The sequence below is a fragment of the Trifolium pratense genome, linkage group LG5 (assembly GCF_020283565.1).
Source record: "Trifolium pratense cultivar HEN17-A07 linkage group LG5, ARS_RC_1.1, whole genome shotgun sequence".
Classification (NCBI taxonomy): Eukaryota; Viridiplantae; Streptophyta; class Magnoliopsida; order Fabales; family Fabaceae; genus Trifolium; species Trifolium pratense.
The window spans coordinates 48,172,624-48,190,555 of NC_060063.1; the positions used below are offsets into that span (position 1 = coordinate 48,172,624).

The following is a 17,932-nucleotide window of genomic DNA, read 5'->3' on the forward strand; positions in this document are numbered from 1 at the left end:
GCCTTGTTTTTTAAAAAAAATAAAAAAAATCTGCAGAATCGCTTGAACCGTGCCGGCCGGTTCGAAACCGGTTCACGCGTTTTTTTGTCGGTTGGTTTCCTATCCGGTTTTTGCTCATAATCGATCCGTTTTCATGACCGGTTCACGGTCCGACCGATCCGACCAGCCAGTCCGGTCCGGTTTTGATAACCTTGGTTTTCGACGTTCAAATTAAAAATAATTTTAGCCAGCAGACATGAGCACAATATTAAATTTTTTGTCAAGTTGTGTTTTTTTTTATGGTTTACTTCTTTTATTCGTTTTGTCAAGGTATGTAAGTGGACATGTTTTTCTTTCTATATACAAAAATTTAACATCTATTTGACCCAACAACCAAAGAGAAAGTCACATAAATAAATTTATATTTTCATGTGTGGAAAAGTTACTTGTGAGTACTACATACACGACTAGAAATCTACTTATTTCATGTGAAATTTCCTTCGAATTTGGACCAAAAGTCTGCAGAAAACTCTTGCGGATCTTTTCAAGGATTTTAGTTCCTAGCTAATACATTTGTGGATAATTATTTTCTGCGGATTTTGGGATCCTCGGAAAACATTTTATGCGGAATTTGCTCCGAAAATGAAAACAAATTTGTAGCAAACTTTCCTGCAAAACATCTGCAGGTAATTCTGTAGTAATATTCGCAGTCCCAGATAATGTGTTCTTCTCTTATGTGATCCTGAAGAGAGATTTGAACTATTAAAGTTTGCTTAGCAATAGCGATTTGAACATCATATGGATCCATACTAAGAACTAAGCAAAAACACACAAAGATGGATAGAAAAAAAAAAATAGGGGGGGTCAAAATTTTGCGACTAATGTACATTAAGTGGTCTAAGTCACATATTTATAGTGTGAAGGATTATAGCCAATGTCAAGGATAAATCTATATTAGTTTGAGAATATGAAAATGTGAATGATAAATTAAAATAAATATCCATGAACCATCATATGAGTGAATATAGATGAACTCTATAAGTGCATAAGGATAAATGTGCATTCAATTGGCCTTAGCTATTGTTTTGGAGTGGGTTAAGCGCCCATTTACATATTGAATTAGTCATCATATTCATATTTGACAAAATAGAATATACAATGAACGCATCCTGATTAGATGCGATTACCATCTCTAGCTGGGACACACATACCATTTGACACAACCCCCTACCATCAGACAACATCTGTCACAATCACTAGGGATAGAAGAATATTCTAGGTCTTCAAATCCTAATTCTTTTCTTATATAAAGTGTGTCTAAAGACTATTCATGTATGTAATCTCTAACCTTAAATATATCTTTCACCTTCGGCTCCTATTTACTTGATTGTCGAAGTGCATGCAAGTATCACTGCTCATCCTTCACAACAGAGTTCATACACATCGACTTTCACTAACCTATCATCCTGATCTAATATCTGGCTATGTTTGGATTGGTGGTAAAGGATAGAATTGAATGGAATGAAGTGGTAACTAACTAAGTTCCATTGTTTGGATTTGCAAAAAATGAATGGAGTGGAATGGAACACAATGGAACTCATTCCATCTCATACCATCCAATCTTCTAATTTTCTTTCCCCTCCAAATTGGGGTGTATGCAATGGAATGAATATTTATAAAATATATCCAAACAATGGAATGATATCTTTACTCCATTCCGCTCCGTTCCACTCCATTCCATTCCGCTCCATTCCATTTTGTACCACCAATCCAAACATATCATCCATTCTTACTAGCAATTTTTATCCTTCACCACCTCTACTTCTCTCAAATTACTTTGGTTGTTGTTCTTGGAAGAAGCAAAGCTTTGAATTTGAATTCAATTGATAAACCAATACAATGTGTGCTTTGAGAGTATTGACCAGGTTATCCAACACCATCGCCAAACCCTATCAACACCACACTCTCAGAACTCTTATTTTGGACTCTTCACAATTCGTCAAACTTCACAATCTCACCGACTCAGATTCCGGTAATTTCTTTCATTATTTTCTAGTCATTGGAAAACTCTGTTCTTCATGTGTTGTGTTATGTACTTGTTTTTGGATTTTGAATTCACAATGAAAGAACGTTTTTTTTTTTTTTAATTTTTTTTTTTTTTTGTTTACAGGGATTGTTGAGGTTAGGTTGGATAGACCTGAAGCTAAAAATGCTATTGGGAAAGAGATGCTGCGCGGTTTAAGTCGTGTGTTTGAATTGATTAATCAAAACTCTGATGTTAATGTTGCTATGATTCGAAGTTCTGTTCCTGGTGTATTTTGTGCTGGTGCTGATTTGAAGGTTAATTACTTTTTTTTATTTTATTTTATAAATCTTTAAAGGAAAATGACTTGGTCAGGTGCATACTGCATAGTATAATTTGTGAGTTAATAAGAGATTTTCATTAGCAGAAAAAATGCTTCTAGGCATGATTATTGATTGTTAGACAATTTACTCAGTTCTGTAAGTAATACTCCCTCTGTCCAATATTAGATGACCTGTTTGACCATTTCACACAGTTTAAGGAAAATGTAAAGTAATTAAGGGCCTGTTTGGATTAGCTTATTTTTGAGCTTATGCAAACAACTTATACAATTTTTATGTATTATTATAAGTTTGTCAAGGTAGTTTATGATAAAATAGCTTATAAAAATACAATTTTCACTAGTGTGAACTTATAAAATAGCATAAAACATAATTTATATTGCATAAGCTGTTTGCATAAGCTCAAAAATAAGATAATCCAAACGGGGCCTAAATAGAGAGAATGTAACTTTTACTTAATTGCCCTTAAAAAGTATTGATGACTTACTTGAGAGTTGTTAAAGTAGTAATAATTAGAGGATATAGTGGTAAAATATTGCATCGAACTTTGAGTAGGTCAAGTATTTTGGGACAAATTTTTATTCTATTTGAGTCATCTATTTTGGGACAGAGGGAGTAGATTCTAGTTGTTATTCATAACAATGCTGTCAAATAGTGTCTCTATTGCACCATTAAATACCGTCAAATAGTGGTTATAGTAGCAATATAGCATTATAGTGTAGCGGAATTTGAACAAACCTCTAGTTTTTGTGATCCACGATTGAAAACACAGATTCAAACTAATGGAAATTCGTGTTTATTTGATCACAGGAGCGCAGGACCATGAATCAATCAGAGGTTAAGCTTTTCGTGAATTCTCTTCGTTCCACAGTGTCATTTCTTGAGGTTAGTTTGTATTATTCAATTTATTTACATTCTAGCTGTGTACTTATCAACTTCATATGATGAAAATGAATCACATATTAAGCATCATGCTATGATATAAAGGTCTTTAGTTATTTTCACAACCTATTGTTTATTTTTTGGGGGAAAGGGGTTGGTTGTTTATTTTCACAACCTGTGATGTTCATTTTCTGCGGTTTTACTTGCTTTTCATGTTTTGTCGACACCACTCCTTGAAACTAGCACAATATTTGTTTCTTTATTCAGGAAATTCGTGTACCAACTATTGCTATTATTGAAGGAGTAGCTCTTGGTGGTGGACTTGAAATGGCTTTGGCATGTGATATACGAATATGTGGTAGTCATCAATGTTGTACTTAGTTTGAATGATTCTGAGTGTGATGCAAAATATTAGTCTTTTTTTTTTAATTGTTTCTTCTTTCATGGCATAGGAGCAAATGCCCTGATGGGTTTGCCAGAGACAGGACTTGCTATAATCCCTGGGTATGCCGTATACTAATTCTCTTCACCATGTTGCATCTTTGACACCACCTATTTCTGACTTGTGTGTGTCTCTTAAGTTCCGCTACAAAATAATAAGTAGAGATAAAATTTCCAGATACATAATGGGATAAATCAGATCTCATGGAATCTTGTTGTGCACAGGGCAGGTGGAACGCAGCGGCTACCTAGATTGGTTGGAAAAGCAATAGCAAAGGATATTATTTTTACTGGTCGAAAGATTAACGGCATCGAGGCACTATCCATGGGTATGTTGATAAGCCAATTGGCTCATTTCTTTCTCAAAGTTGTAAAGAAAGTATCGAGCACAGAGATATAGGAGGCTCTTTAGAGTGACTATTTAACTTGCAAGAAAACATTCAAGACATTCTGAAGTTTTTGTCTATCAAACTTCCATTGTCTCGGAGTTCAATTCCCAACAGTATGAGTTTTTTACTCTTAGCCATCTCTTGCTGAACTCCTTGAAAGCAAAGAGAACCACCAAACAAAATATATATTCTTTTAGACAGCATAAACACTAAATTCTTGCTGCTCCATTACCCAAAGAAAGTAGACCGCTTATTTATCTTTCTTCCCAACTAATATCGATGATACTTAGCTCCATTTCAGAAATAAAGTATGTCAATTATCTCTCTGCTTTTCCCAACTAATAATATAAATGATAGTTAGCTGCATGATCATATGCTCATGCAGGTCTTGTCAACTACTGTGTTGCTGCTGGTGAAGCTCATTCCAAGGCACTTGAAATTGCTCGGGACATCAATCAGAAGGTATCTCTCTCAGAAATATATTTGAATGACCCAGAAAAATTAAACTGAACTCGAGAGATGGTATAAGGATCACTGTGTTATTAAATTTCAATGTCAACTGTTTCACTCAAAGTACAACACCTATGGAAGACTAGTGATCAACTGATAACAAAATAAAGGACAGGTAGAATCTTCTCACCAGGAGAAGTACCCATAGCATGGGTCCAGAGGAAGGGGAATTCACTACAATTTAATTCACACCTTTTCTATTCACTCTTAGTTATATAACCATCCAATCTAGTGCTAGGTATCTTCTTTCTCTGACCTCGCCTGCATTCCTCAATTCTCAGATCTATTAACAGAATTTATTCCCTCATCCATTGCTGGCTTGTTTTGTTTTGGCCCCCTTCCAATCATTGGATTCTTTGAACTTCTTTTTATTAGTGGCCAATTTTTAAAATTAGGACAGGGCTTCCAAATTGTTTGGGCCAGCCATTTGTAGGCCCCAACGTCTTAGAAAATAAGGCTATGGGGTGATAAGATTGACTCAAACATGTGCCGATACCGGTGCTTGATGCATCTATGTCCAGAATGAAAGGCTGATGGAAATCTGGCAGTGCCAGAACGGGAGCAGAGGAAACAGCTTGCTTTAAATTGATGAAAGCTGCAGTAGTAGTCTCATTCCACTACAGCTAAGAGAACTAGCAGTATGGCTAAGAGAAGGGATGAATGGGCCTGGGGTTTTGGATTGGGCTGGAAATGGAGTGAATTTGGTGGGTGGAAACTCGTCCTCATACAGGCGGGCAATAAAAACAGCATGGATTAGTGAGGTGGGTGATTGAGAAATTACCGCCCATTGGAGCTCACTTTGAAGCCCACTAATGAAGCAATCCAAGATAGCATCAGGATCCAGTCCAATTAGTGAAGGCCATGTAGTACTGACTCAAGGACCCAGTTTGGGCCAGTTTGAATAGTGCAGTTCTGGTTTGATCAAACTTTTATGGGCCAAATGCCAATTCTATGGCTTGCGTAAACTCTCTCCATGAACGAAAAGGTGTCGTGTGCTGAATCATTTGGAACCATGGAACCACCGACCGGTCCAAGTGCACCGCTGCAATGGTCATTCGTTCTGGATCTGGCATATTATAAAAATTGAAGAATTTGTCCGCCTTGAGATCCAAGCGAGAGCTTCGGTGCCAAACATGAAAAGGTTGTTTACAGTGAAGAGTCGAACCATGGGAAACGGAACATTGAGATAAGGAGATCAGCAGCGCGTCCATGCAAGCGAGGGACGATACTGTCTCAGAAATTGAGGAGCTGTGGGAGGTCACAGTCTCAGTGAGTTGCTGCAGCTGGCGACTCATCTAGGTGGAGACCATTGTAGTAAGTTGAGCAATCTGATTCTCGATGGATTTCATGCGTGTTCCGTTGGCCATAGTGTGAATGAAAGCACCAAGTTGTAATGACTCAGAAAAATTAAACTGAACTCAAGAAAATGGTATAAGGATCACTGTGTTATTAAATTTCAATGTCAACTGTTTCACTCCAATTACAACACATATGGAGGGCTAGTGAACAGCTGATAACAAAATAAAGGACATTTAGAATCTTCTCACACGGAGAAGTACCCATAGCATGGGTCCATAGGAAGGGGAATTCACTAAAATTCAACTCACACCTTTTCTGACTCATATATTGCTAATAGTGGCGATCATAAATGTGGGGATCATTACATGACATTGCTGACTCGTTTTGTTTTGGCCCCCTTCCAATCATTATATATCATGCTGAAACTGATGCAGTGTGTTCTATGAGATTTATAAATGTGGGGATCATAATTTTTGTGCCATTAAAGTCCCCATATATAAATGGCAACTACTGACTTTTTTAAGATGTTGATTTTTCAAAAGGTTTGATCTATTATGAAAAAGACACATACATGTTTTAACTTAACAATGAACACATTACTAAATTCTTGTTTTGCAAAACATACTTAAATGACTTAGTTGGTGCAATCGACACTGGTAACCTGAATGTGCCAGCCAAGAGCATATTGTCTGAAATTACATATGATTAGAATATATTTTGGAAGAAGTTTTCACTGAACATCATTTTATGTTTGATAATGTTAGCCTAAAATTAATGATTATAGAGTTGTCTGGATAGTATAAAGAGAAACTACTCTTAGGCATGGAATTTCCAACAGACAACGTTCCTTCTTGTTAGTTGAAAATTTGACTTTTGAGAGAAGGCATGATTGTTGTCTTTTTTTTGAATGGTTGTTGTTGTCATTGTTCTTGTATATATGTGCTATTCACTTGTAGTAAATTTTTAACAGGGCCCTGTAGCAATAAGGATGGCCAAAAAAGCTATTAATGAAGGTATGGAAACCGATCTAACATCAGCTCTGGTTTTGGAAGAAGATTGCTATGATCAGGTGTTAAATACAAAAGATCGACTGGAAGGCTTGGCTGCATTTGCTGAAAAGCGGAAACCAAGGTACACCGGTGAGTGAAAGGGATGTTCTACGGATTATCTGGTTATGTTGCTAGAGAGCAATGTCTATCATGTAGTGATATATAGAACCTGGAGGCAAAACTAAATGAGAATCTGTGTCTACTCTTTGCCCCTTTAAGTACTGTCATAATCTAAAAACTGAAAAGTATCGCTGTATAATCATGCAACTTGAGACACTGTATTCCCAATGAAGCAATAGATTTCATCTTTCTTATTTTTCAATGAATTGGCTGTGATTTTTCTCATAATTTATAATTTATGACAGTTGATCAGATATGAAGTCCTGTATTTTATTGTATTGGTATTTTTGGGCCTAATCAAATTACTCAACAATTAATTATGGTCAACTTTTAAAGTTAAAAATGTAAAACTTGGATATATCAGTTCATAAATTGGACAATTTATCTGTCTTCTGACGCCACTATTTGGCATGTGAGAAAATATTATTCTTCCGCAAAATTAAACTCGTATTTTAAAAATTTGTTTGAACTACCAACATAGTGTGACACAACTGGTAGATATTTGGATCCCTTAACCATTTGGTTCTGGGTTCGATCCCCGACCGGTGCGTATAGAGAAGTATTTGTTGGGAGAGGTCAACTCCTTAGATGGATCTCATATACCTCAAAGGGATTAGTCTCTGCAGTTGCGTGCGGAGGATACCTTTGATTTACCCAAAAAAAATAATCTGTTTGAAGTTGTCAACTTACCAGATTTCTATTTTGCACCCTTTATTAGTTTGATCTTGTTTCTTATTTAATTACAATTCAACTGATAATTTTTTATTTTTTTTTTCACCAAAAGCAAGTTCAGCTCATTTTATTAATAAAGCTTCAATAGATAAAAGAATAATCTCGAAACTACAGAGACTAGCTCACAAAATGACCGTCTTTGCAAGAGCTCACAAAATGACTGTCTTTGCAACAAGAGCATGAGCAAACACATATTTTGTTTGTCTCCTAATGGTTAAGTGGCAAACAACTTCATAGGTTATTTATTTATACACATCACAATTGGGTCTCAAATCATATTTTTTACTCCTAATAAGTCAATCTTTATTAAAAAAACAATCACTTTTTGTTGTTGTTGTTAAGTAGCATAATGACTAGAGTTTTACCCCTTAAGATGAATAAGTGAAGAGAATCACGGATTCGAACTTCGATTTCTACATATTACAATGTCTTTACTCCATCCGTCCAAAAACTTTTGTCTTTTTAGAGTTGTGCATGTGGGTTAAGAAATCATAAAAATTAATAAGTTAAGTAATTTTTACGTTTATTTTATTAATAAAGAGAAAATGCATTTAATGAATGTTTTAGTTTTTGTAAGGGTATAAATGGTAAAACATCATTAATTGTGCTTTGATTTCTTAAAAAACCAAAATTTTAGGACAAAACTAAAAAGTTAAAAGAACTAAAGATTTGAGACGGATGTTTAGTCGAAGAAAGAAACTACTTTAAACGGATGCAATATTATTTTAATATTATAATTTTTTGTTAACAACATTTACTTTCAATTTTATCGACTTGAATAATAAATCATTGATTTAGTACATAAAGTATAAATTTCTCCCAGATTTAGTGTCTAAAGTAAATAAAAATAATTAGTGATTATTTCATTTTAGTCTCTTAGTATTTAGTAAGATGTTAATAACTAACTTGGCAAATTTTCATATACTTAAAGCCGCTAAAATGATAAAGTTCATATATTATACAAATACATGTCGACCAAGAGTCCAGTACCCTTGTTAGTACAAATACTTATTATTTTTTTTTGACGGAACAAATACTTGTTATCGAGAGTAATAATTTACAAATACTTATTAAATTTATTAGTTAGAGGGGGGAAGGGGGGGAGAGATGTTTTCTCTTCGGGCCCCCTGTATTTCTTTTATACCCCCAAATATTCCAATTTTATCCTTGATAAAAACTTTGGTTTGCAGAAACTGAATTTTTTTAGTACAAATTCAGAGTAAAATTCGGTTTTTATAAACCGAAATTTGTTTTCAAGGCAAAAAAAAACTTCGGTTTCTATAAACCGAAGTTTTTTGCAAGAACAAAATTGGAAATTCAGGGGTATAAAAGAAACACGGGGTATACGAAGAGAAAATATCGGGGAGAGAGAGCTTTTAAATGGGCTATTTCTTTTTCACAGTAACCATGGGCTTCTAAGAGGCCCAAAAAGATCCACACAATACAAATCATATATATAAGCCTCTCACATTTTCATTTCATACTCATCTACAGTTTCCAGCAGCATAAAAAAACATAAACATCATTAAACACAAACTTAGCACAAAGTAGAAAGAAAGAAAAGAATCATACAATGGCTCCGAAAAGATGGCTTCCTCTTGAAGCTAACCCTGATGTCATGAACCAGGTTTCTATCTATCATTTTTCCTCCTTCATTTCAATTTTTTCTTACCAATGTTTCAACAATTCATGTAATTATTATTAACATAGTAATTTTAATACATCCCCATATAACAAATTTTGCAAAAAATCAATCTTTATAATTTAATTTTGCTTTTGTTGTATAAAATTGAAGTTAATTAGTAGCGTGCATGATTAAACCCTATAGTTGTTTTTTATGAGTTGCAGTTCCTTTCGGGTCTTGGTCTTGCTGAGGATCAAGCAGAGTGTCATGATGTCTATGGATTAGATGATGAGCTTTTGGAAATGGTTCCAAAACCAGTTCTTGCTGTGCTTTTTCTTTATCCCCTTACCACCAAGGTTACTTTACTTTTATTCATATCCCTCTTTTTCTGTGTTTTTTATTTATTTAATTATTTGCTTCTGATTTTGTGAGTTTTTATCTGTTATCAGTCTGAAGAAGAGAGATTGCGACAGAATAATGAAAAAAGGGTAAGTTCACATATCTAATTATATTGTCTTTTAATATACTTATTCGATTGTCCATGTGAGTTTAACTCTGTTGGTAGGGACGTTGCATTTTATATGCAGGGGGCGGGGTTCAAACTCTTGACACCCCACTTAGTCACCTAAAGGTGAAATTTCTAGCCACTAGGCTACTGACAAAAAAATATACTTATTCAATTGTTTTATTGAACAATGTCTATAAAATCTGAATTTTTAGGTAGCGTATACTTATTCGATTGTTTTATTGAACATGTCTATTAAATGAATCCCTCAAGTAGGATTTTCATTCGTTCTTCTGGAGTGGGAATATAGCAAGAGTATTATTATATGATCTATTAATCTATTTGTGTGTAGACCATTTAACAGGCTTGTTTTGATTGTTTTATTGAACAATTTCACAAATGAAATCTGAATTTTTGGTAGCATATATCATTGATTATTTAGATGAAATCCTTGAGTAATATTTTCATGTGTTGTTCTGGTGTAGGAATATAACAACAAAGTGTATTTTATGAAGCAAACTGTGGGGAATGCTTGTGGTACAATAGGGCTTCTTCATGCTCTTGGTAACATAACTTCTGAAATCAAATTCGGTAAGTTTTCAACAATCAATTTGCCTCAATTTTTTTGGGTGCCTCAACGATTGAATATCAATATATCATTTAGTTTATGTTACTTTTGTTGTTATCAGTTAAGGAGTCATTCTTTGATAAGTTCTTCAAAACAACTGCAAATATGGACCCAATGCAGGTTACTTCTTCCTACCCAAACCTCCTCTATTTCTTTCTCATATCTCACAAATGCAATAAATTGAGACTATTGGTCAGATAACCATAATGCTCATTTGACATTTTGTGTCTTGCAGCGTGCTTTATTTCTCGAGAATGACAGCGAGATGGAAGTTGCTCATTCTGTGGCAGCCACTGCTGGTGATACAGAGGTATTTTTACTGATTAAATTTAAATTTTAATACAACTGTTAATTGGAGTGGAGGGTTCTGATCTTCTATATTAGCAAATAGCAATATAGATGTAACTAAAGATCGAAGGTTCATTTCAGCTTTCGTATCTTGAAACTATGATCCTATACATTTGAAATTTTTTTGCTCCTAGTGTTACATGTTTGTTGTTATTGTTATTATTCCTTGGATATGATAGCCTGATACATATGCAGAAACCTTTATACAATGTAGTTTATATTTATAGGTCCTTGTATATGAGTAATTCTGGGAATGTGAATTTGGCCCTTTAGACTATAGATTTTAAGTTGTTTTCAAATTTTGTTCTTATGTAACTGAATTTGTTCAAATTGGTCTGTTTGAAAAGTTACATTTCCAGGGTTCTGTTCACCACACCATTAGTCTCAATCTTCTCTCGGTTGTCTCGTGCATCTGGACCACTAGTTTAACACTGCTGTCACCACCTTGGTGTTGGCTGTCATTGCAATATCTTGCTCTTTCAATATTTCTCTTTCACTATTCAAACGCCACCCTCTAGTTTAGTTTAGCACGGTCCATACCTCATGATTCCCAATGATCTCCTATCTACACCAACTGGTCCTCCGTTCTCAAGTCCTCCCTTTTCGTCTTCTAATACATAAGCCTTAGCACCTACACTAGAACTAGCTAAGGTTAAAGCTCTTGGTAAACCAAAATTAACATATTAGAGGAAATGAATACACAAAGTGGCTCAACGATAACGTTTTATGTCTGACCACTACGAGTAATGAAGATAGTAAGCCTTATGTTTTTTCTCTAATTTATCTTTGTTTAATGCTTTGAACATTCCTTTGCATAACTGTAACCGAGACCCAAATAACTGCTTTGAAAAAGTGGAAACTATTTGTATCAAGTACCCAGTTTCTTAGTTTATTTTCGAAAAAAATAAAATAAAATGGATATTGGAATGGTATTGATTAAGATCATACTAGATGCTTGAGAATAAAGGACGAGTGCCTGTGAAACTAGTTGTGAACGAATCGGTGATTTGCATTGCAGATAATCTAGTTCCAGGAACAACACACATTGAGTGAGTCGGTTGTTTAGTGAATTTTAGGTGGGAGAGACCAAGTGTTCATATACCTGGTGATTTCTATTTTCCAGTGCGAGATTATGCTGTCTCCGCACTTTGGGTTGTCTTGACCCGAGATGGGAAGAATGGAACAATATAAATGTTTCTTTTCTTTTTTAATTTCTACTTTTTGGGCTATAAACCTACAATTTGTTTTTGTCTTGCAAGGCAAAACTTTGCCGTACGTGCAAAACAAATAGACTTACTTTATAAAAGAGAAATTGAATAGTTGTTGGTTAGTGAATTTTGGGTGGGAGAGACCAAACATATGAATACTTGGTGATTTCTATTTTCCATTGTGAAATTCTGTTTTTTCCGCATTTCGGGTTACCTTGATCTTAGATAGGAGGAACATATTAGTAAAAATATTTCTTTTTGTAATTGCTACTTTTTGGGGTATAAATGTATGAAGCACGGACACTCCTCATATTAGTTGTGTCCTGTGTCGGACACCGACACGACACCGACACTTATAATTACACTTAATTATGTCATTTTCTCAAATTATTATCGGTGTCGACATGTCAGTGTCCGTGTCGTGTCCTGTGTTTGTGCCCGTGTTTCATACTCATTAATTTGTTCTTATCCCGAAGAGGCAAAACTTTGCGGTACATAAAACAAATAAGTTGCTTATTTCAATTTTATTTCCTTTTGTGTATTAATAATAATATTTTGTTTCAATATTTGTGCAGGCAACAGATGATGTCAATACTCATTTCATCTGCTTTGCTTGTGTAGATGGTAATTTCTTTTACATACCTCAATAGCATTTTCTTTTGCGTGGTGTTTGTAAATAGTACTAAACAATATATCAAGATGCATCAACAACAAAGTAAGAAAACTAAATATCTAAATCATAGGAGCCAACTGTATAAGGCCTTATATCAAAACAAATTGGGATCCATTACACGTCTAAAATCAGTTTTGAGCTCTTCTCATACCTTCCGCAGTTCCCTATGTTTATCTGATTCATTTCTTTGCAATCTTACTGTATGCAGGGGAACTTTATGAGCTTGATGGAAGAAAGTCGGCACCAATATCTCACGGTCCATCCTCACCAAGTGCATTGTTGAAGGTAAATTTCTTGCTACGTATTTTGCAAAAAGATATAATTTATTTGATCTGCAAATGCATATAAAGAGAAAAGATTCTGTGATTTTGTCGTCAAGTGGTTCTATTGTCGCCTTTTGGATTTGAATGGTGCATGAACAATGACCACAATTCTGTAGGAAAGTTTCTCGAGCATTTTACCTGGATTGAGGCAAAAACAACTTTTAGGGGATGCTTTATAGGTAGTCGATGCTTTAAGGCTTAGCTTGGATAAACAACTCAATTAACCGCTAATAGCATAAATGCCTATAATGCAAGTGCTTGTTATGTATAAGCTAATTCTATAACAAAAGCCGTGTTGTTAAATAGCGGCTAAGCAGCACACTACAGCAAAGTAGAATTTGAACAAAACGTCGTTATGCAATATGCTATTGAGTATAAAATATTGTCAAATAACGGCCAAAACAGCACTATAGCATTGTTATGTAGTGAAATTTGAACAAATTGCTATTTTTCGCCACCCGAGTTGATAACAATTAACAAAAGATAAAATAAAGTCAAACTGTTTGCATATGTGCTATAAGTTGTTTTCATAAGCTGCACACTATTTATGGACATTTTATGAGCTCTCTCAAACAGTCGCATAAGTGTTTATGCTGGTTGATAAGTTTAAATAAGTTAATCCAAACATGTGTGCATGCCTTTTCTTGGCCAAGGTTTCATCCTGAGTCTTGACTTATTATTTTATTTTTTTTGTCAAGTAGCCCAGTGGCTAGAAATTCCACCCTTAAGGTGGATAAGTGGGATGATCGGGTTTCGAACCCCGACCCCCTGCATATATAATACAATGTCCTGCCAACTGAGCTAAGCTCATGGGACTGAGTCTTGACATATTTAATTCTTCTTAATTCAAGTGGCACTAGTGGCCATTTTACAACTATTCCTAACGGAATTTTAACTCGAAACCTTTAGGTTACAAGACTAAACTCTTATCACCGAGATAACACCTCTAGTGTATAAGAATAGTCTTTGGCTTATTTAATCATGTTTTAAGTTACTAGATTTGTTACCTTTCATCTTACACATATCCTTCATTACTTGTATTGTTTTTAATTACAAATTTATATTTAAATTTATTCCAGGATTCTGCTAAAGCTATCCAGAGCATGATTGAGAAGAATCCAGATTCCCTCAACTTCAATGTCATTGCAATATCAAAGAAATCTAGTGATGGATATTAAGGCAGTCAATATGGACCTTTTAGTGTTAATTCTGATTTTGAAGTAATTTCTTGAAGTTATCTGTCGTACAATCTTCAGGCATTCATGCAGCTTTTTATTAACTATCTGTGTGTATGCTCAGATTTTTAGTTACATTCAGAGATCTTGTAAGCTGAGCTTCTTTGGTTAAATCTTGATGCAGTAACATTTTACAATGAGGTATATGAACGGAATTTTCAAAGCCAGATCATCATTTAAAATGTTATTTAATCACTTGTTTTTTGTTTTATCAAATCCAAATAGACTTCATTTAAAGTAAATCACAAGGAAAAAACAAGAAACGTTTGATCATATGGAGTAGTTAATTTTTTTATTAATAAAAGTAAGAAATAAAATGCTTGTTCGAGTAATATGCTTGTTCATTTTTTTTACCTTCCAAGTACAAGAAGTGGTTGTTCTTGCTCAATGAAAGTTAGTTCAGTTGGCACTGACGCTGATTGGGGTGGATGTTCTAACACCAGACGTTTTACATTTGGTTATTGTGTTTTTCTCGGTGACAATCTGTTGGGTTTTGGGCTCCCTTCCTATGTGGAGAAAAGTCCAATTTTATTAGCCCATTATGTGTCACTTATATAAGTGGAGAGTGGTCATACTAGGGTTATGGTGTGAGTAAATTTTGTGAGAGAACAACCTTCAAAAAGAGAGAAAAGAAGAGAGAAAACAATTCCCGTTTTTCTCAAACCAGTCCCACTAAAACTTCGATTCCCGATTCGTTAACCGTTGGATATCTCTCAAATTTGGAGGGCAGGTTCGCAACTCCAGAGGCTATCTTTTGACCGTTCGGATCGTCGAAACAAGGTCTGGTTCGTGAGATATTCAGTCCGCAATACAGCAGGTGTTTTGGGTATTTTCATCTTCTTGTTCTTGTTTTGTAAGCTTTAGTGCTTTGTTGTGTAATTGGTTGTTAGCACTTATTTGTGCCTCACTTGGAGACTCTTTTGTACCCTTATTTGATTATAGTGGAGCTATTTCTTTGGTCTGGACGACTCGTGGTTTTTTACTCTCACATCGAGGGTTTTCCACGTTAAAATTCCGGTGTCTTTATTTTGTTTTATTGTCTGCCATATTATTTGTTGTTGATCCTCAAGGTTCTTACAAGTTTGGGGAATTTTATTTCCGCTGCGTATTGCTCGTTATTATTATTATTGTGCTAATTCCCCATCAGAGTGGTATCAGAGCTCTTGGTTAAGGGCAATTTTACTTGTTTGAAAGATGGAGTCAAATACAAATATGAAGATGGTATTGTTGAATGGGTCTAATTACCATTTGTGGAAGGGCAAGATGAAAGACTTGTTATTTGTGAAGAAATTGCACTTACCGGTATTTAGTTCCGCAAAGCCGAAATCTATGTCTGATGAAGAATGGGAGTTTGAACATCAACAGGTATGTGGTTTTATTCGGCAATATGTTGAAGATAATATTTATAATCATATTGCTAATGAGATACATGCAAAAACTTTGTGGGAGAAGTTAGAGTCCTTGTATGCCTCTAAATCAGGGAATAATAAATTGTTCTTGTTGAATAGCTTCATAAGTTTGAAGTATAAGGAGGGGACTTCTATTTCAGATCACTTGAGTGAATTTCAGGGGCTCCTTGATCAGATGTCAGGAATGGGTATTAAATTTGAAGATGAACTTTTGGGACTATTTCTATTGCTATCTTTACCAGAGTCTTGGGAGACGTTTCGGGTTTCTATTACAAGTTCTGCTCCTAAAGGTGTTGTTTCTTTGGAAACGGCTAAGGGTGGTATTCTTAATGAGGAGATGAGAAGGAAGGCACAAGGTACTTCATCTCAATCCGAGGTACTTGTCACTGAAAATAGGGGGAGAAGTCAGAAGAAAGAACCGAAGGGTGGTAGAGAGAATAGCAGAAGCAAGTCCAAAGGGCGATACAAGAATATGGAGTGTAATTATTGTCATAAATCAGGGCACATACAAAAGTACTGTTATCAGTGGAGAAAAGATAACAAAGGCAAGAAGGGTAAGCAGAAACAAAGAGATCGTGAAGATCATGATGATGATCGCGTTACTACTGCTATCAATGATGATCTTGTTATTCTCCGTGATCATGAGTCCATTAATCTTGTATCAGATGAGAGCATGTGGATTGTTGACAGTGGTGCTACATTGCATGTTACACCGAGGAAGGAGTTCTTCACATCTTATACTTCCGGTGACTTTGGAGGGTTGAAGATGGGTAATGATGGTGTAGCTAAGGTAATTGGTGTTGGTGATATTTGCTTGCAAACCAACATGGGAATGCAATTGTTGCTTAGAGATGTCAAACATGCTCCGGATGTTCGTTTTAATTTGATCTCTGTGCATATGCTTGATGATTGTGGTTATGATAATCACTTTGGTTCTGGAAAGTGGAAACTCAGTAAAGGTAACTTGGTTGTGGCTAGAGGGGAGAAAACTTCTAAACTGTATTGGACAAAAGCTTTGGTTGCTAGAGACAGTGTGAATGTTATCGACTTGAAAGCATCTTTGTGGCACCGAAGGCTTAGTCATATTAGTGAAAAGGGGCTGAATGTTTTAGCCAAAAAGGATGTGCTTCCAGGATTAAAGAATGCAGATTTGGAGAAGTGTTCTCATTGCATGACTGGTAAACAGACTAGAGTATCCTTCAAGAAGCATCCTCCCTCAAGAAAGTCAGAGTTGCTTCAATTGGTGCATTCTGATGTTTGTGGTCCATTAAAGGTAAAATCTTTTAGTGGTGCACTTTATTTTGTTACTTTTATTGATGACTGTTCCAGGAAACTATGGGTATATGCTATAAAGACAAAAGACCAAGTGTTGGAGAAATTCAAAGAATTTCATGCTTTGGTTGAGAGGCAATCAGGTAAGAAGCTGAAATGTGTTCGTTCTGATAATGGTGGTGAGTATTGTGGTCCCTTTGATGTCTATTGTAAGCAGCAGGGTATTGCACATGAAAAGACTCCTCCTAAAACTCCTCAGTTGAATGGTTTAGCAGAGAGGATGAATCGAACACTTGTTGAGAGAGTTAGATGTATGCTCTCTGAAGCTAAGTTGCCTCAACATTATTGGGGTGAAGCACTGTACACGGCGGTGCATGTTATTAATCTCACTCCTACTGTTGTTTTGAACAGTGAAGTTCCAGACAAAATTTGGTTTGGTAAGAATGTCAAATATGATCATTTGAGAGTCTTTGGTTGTAAGGCTTTTGTGCATGTTCCAAAGGATGAAAGATCCAAGTTGGATGCAAAGTCAAAACAATGTATCTTCATCGGCTATGGGCAGGATGAGTTTGGTTACAAGTTTTATGATCCTATAGGGAATAAACTTATCAGAAGCCGCGATGTTGTGTTCATGGAAGACCAAACTATTGAAGACATCGATAAGGTGGAGAAAACTACACCCGAGAAAGATGTTAGTTTGTCTAATATTGATCCAGTTCGGTTGCCTGTTCATAATCTGGATACTATTGGTGGTGATGTTCAAAATGGTGAGCCACATGATTATGTTGATGATCAACAACTTGGAGAAGAGGTATATATCCCAACTGATAATGATGAGGAGAATGATATGTCACAGGATGAGAATCTTGGTGAAGCTCCAGAATCATCTCAAGTTCAACTTAGGAGGTCCAACAAACATAGACAACCTTCTACAAGGTATAA

The 17,932-nt window shown here is 35.4% G+C and overlaps 2 protein-coding genes across 2 annotated transcripts; both read left to right on the plus strand.

The window, feature by feature from the left end:
- Positions 1–1,757: 1,757 nt before the first annotated feature.
- On the plus strand, positions 1,758–7,293 carry LOC123885304 (probable enoyl-CoA hydratase 2, mitochondrial). Its single transcript, XM_045934582.1, has 8 exons — positions 1,758–2,011; positions 2,150–2,319; positions 3,154–3,228; positions 3,493–3,583; positions 3,678–3,729; positions 3,892–3,995; positions 4,441–4,517; positions 6,835–7,293. Exons 1-8 carry the CDS (start codon positions 1,879–1,881, stop codon positions 7,009–7,011), a joined length of 879 nt encoding a protein of 292 aa, XP_045790538.1. The 5' UTR covers positions 1,758–1,878; the 3' UTR covers positions 7,012–7,293.
- Positions 7,294–9,245: 1,952 nt separating this feature from the next.
- LOC123885068 (ubiquitin carboxyl-terminal hydrolase 3-like) lies at positions 9,246–14,501 on the plus strand. The gene is made up of 9 exons (XM_045934289.1): positions 9,246–9,392; positions 9,614–9,745; positions 9,839–9,877; positions 10,380–10,485; positions 10,584–10,642; positions 10,758–10,832; positions 12,654–12,702; positions 12,960–13,036; positions 14,154–14,501. Exons 1-9 carry the CDS (start codon positions 9,339–9,341, stop codon positions 14,250–14,252), a joined length of 690 nt encoding a protein of 229 aa, XP_045790245.1. The 5' UTR covers positions 9,246–9,338; the 3' UTR covers positions 14,253–14,501.
- Positions 14,502–17,932: the final 3,431 nt, after the last annotated feature.

Coding starts and splice junctions, on each gene's coding strand:
- LOC123885304 (XM_045934582.1), top strand. CDS start 1,879: ATGTGTGCTTTGAGAGTATTGACCAGGTTATCCAACACCATCGCCAAA. Junction 3,730..3,891: donor GGACTTGCTATAATCCCTGG/GTATGCCGTATA, acceptor TGTTGTGCACAG/GGCAGGTGGAACGCAGCGGC. Junction 3,996..4,440: donor CATCGAGGCACTATCCATGG/GTATGTTGATAA, acceptor ATGCTCATGCAG/GTCTTGTCAACTACTGTGTT.
- LOC123885068 (XM_045934289.1), top strand. CDS start 9,339: ATGGCTCCGAAAAGATGGCTTCCTCTTGAAGCTAACCCTGATGTCATG. Junction 9,393..9,613: donor ACCCTGATGTCATGAACCAG/GTTTCTATCTAT, acceptor TATGAGTTGCAG/TTCCTTTCGGGTCTTGGTCT. Junction 10,643..10,757: donor CAAATATGGACCCAATGCAG/GTTACTTCTTCC, acceptor TGTGTCTTGCAG/CGTGCTTTATTTCTCGAGAA.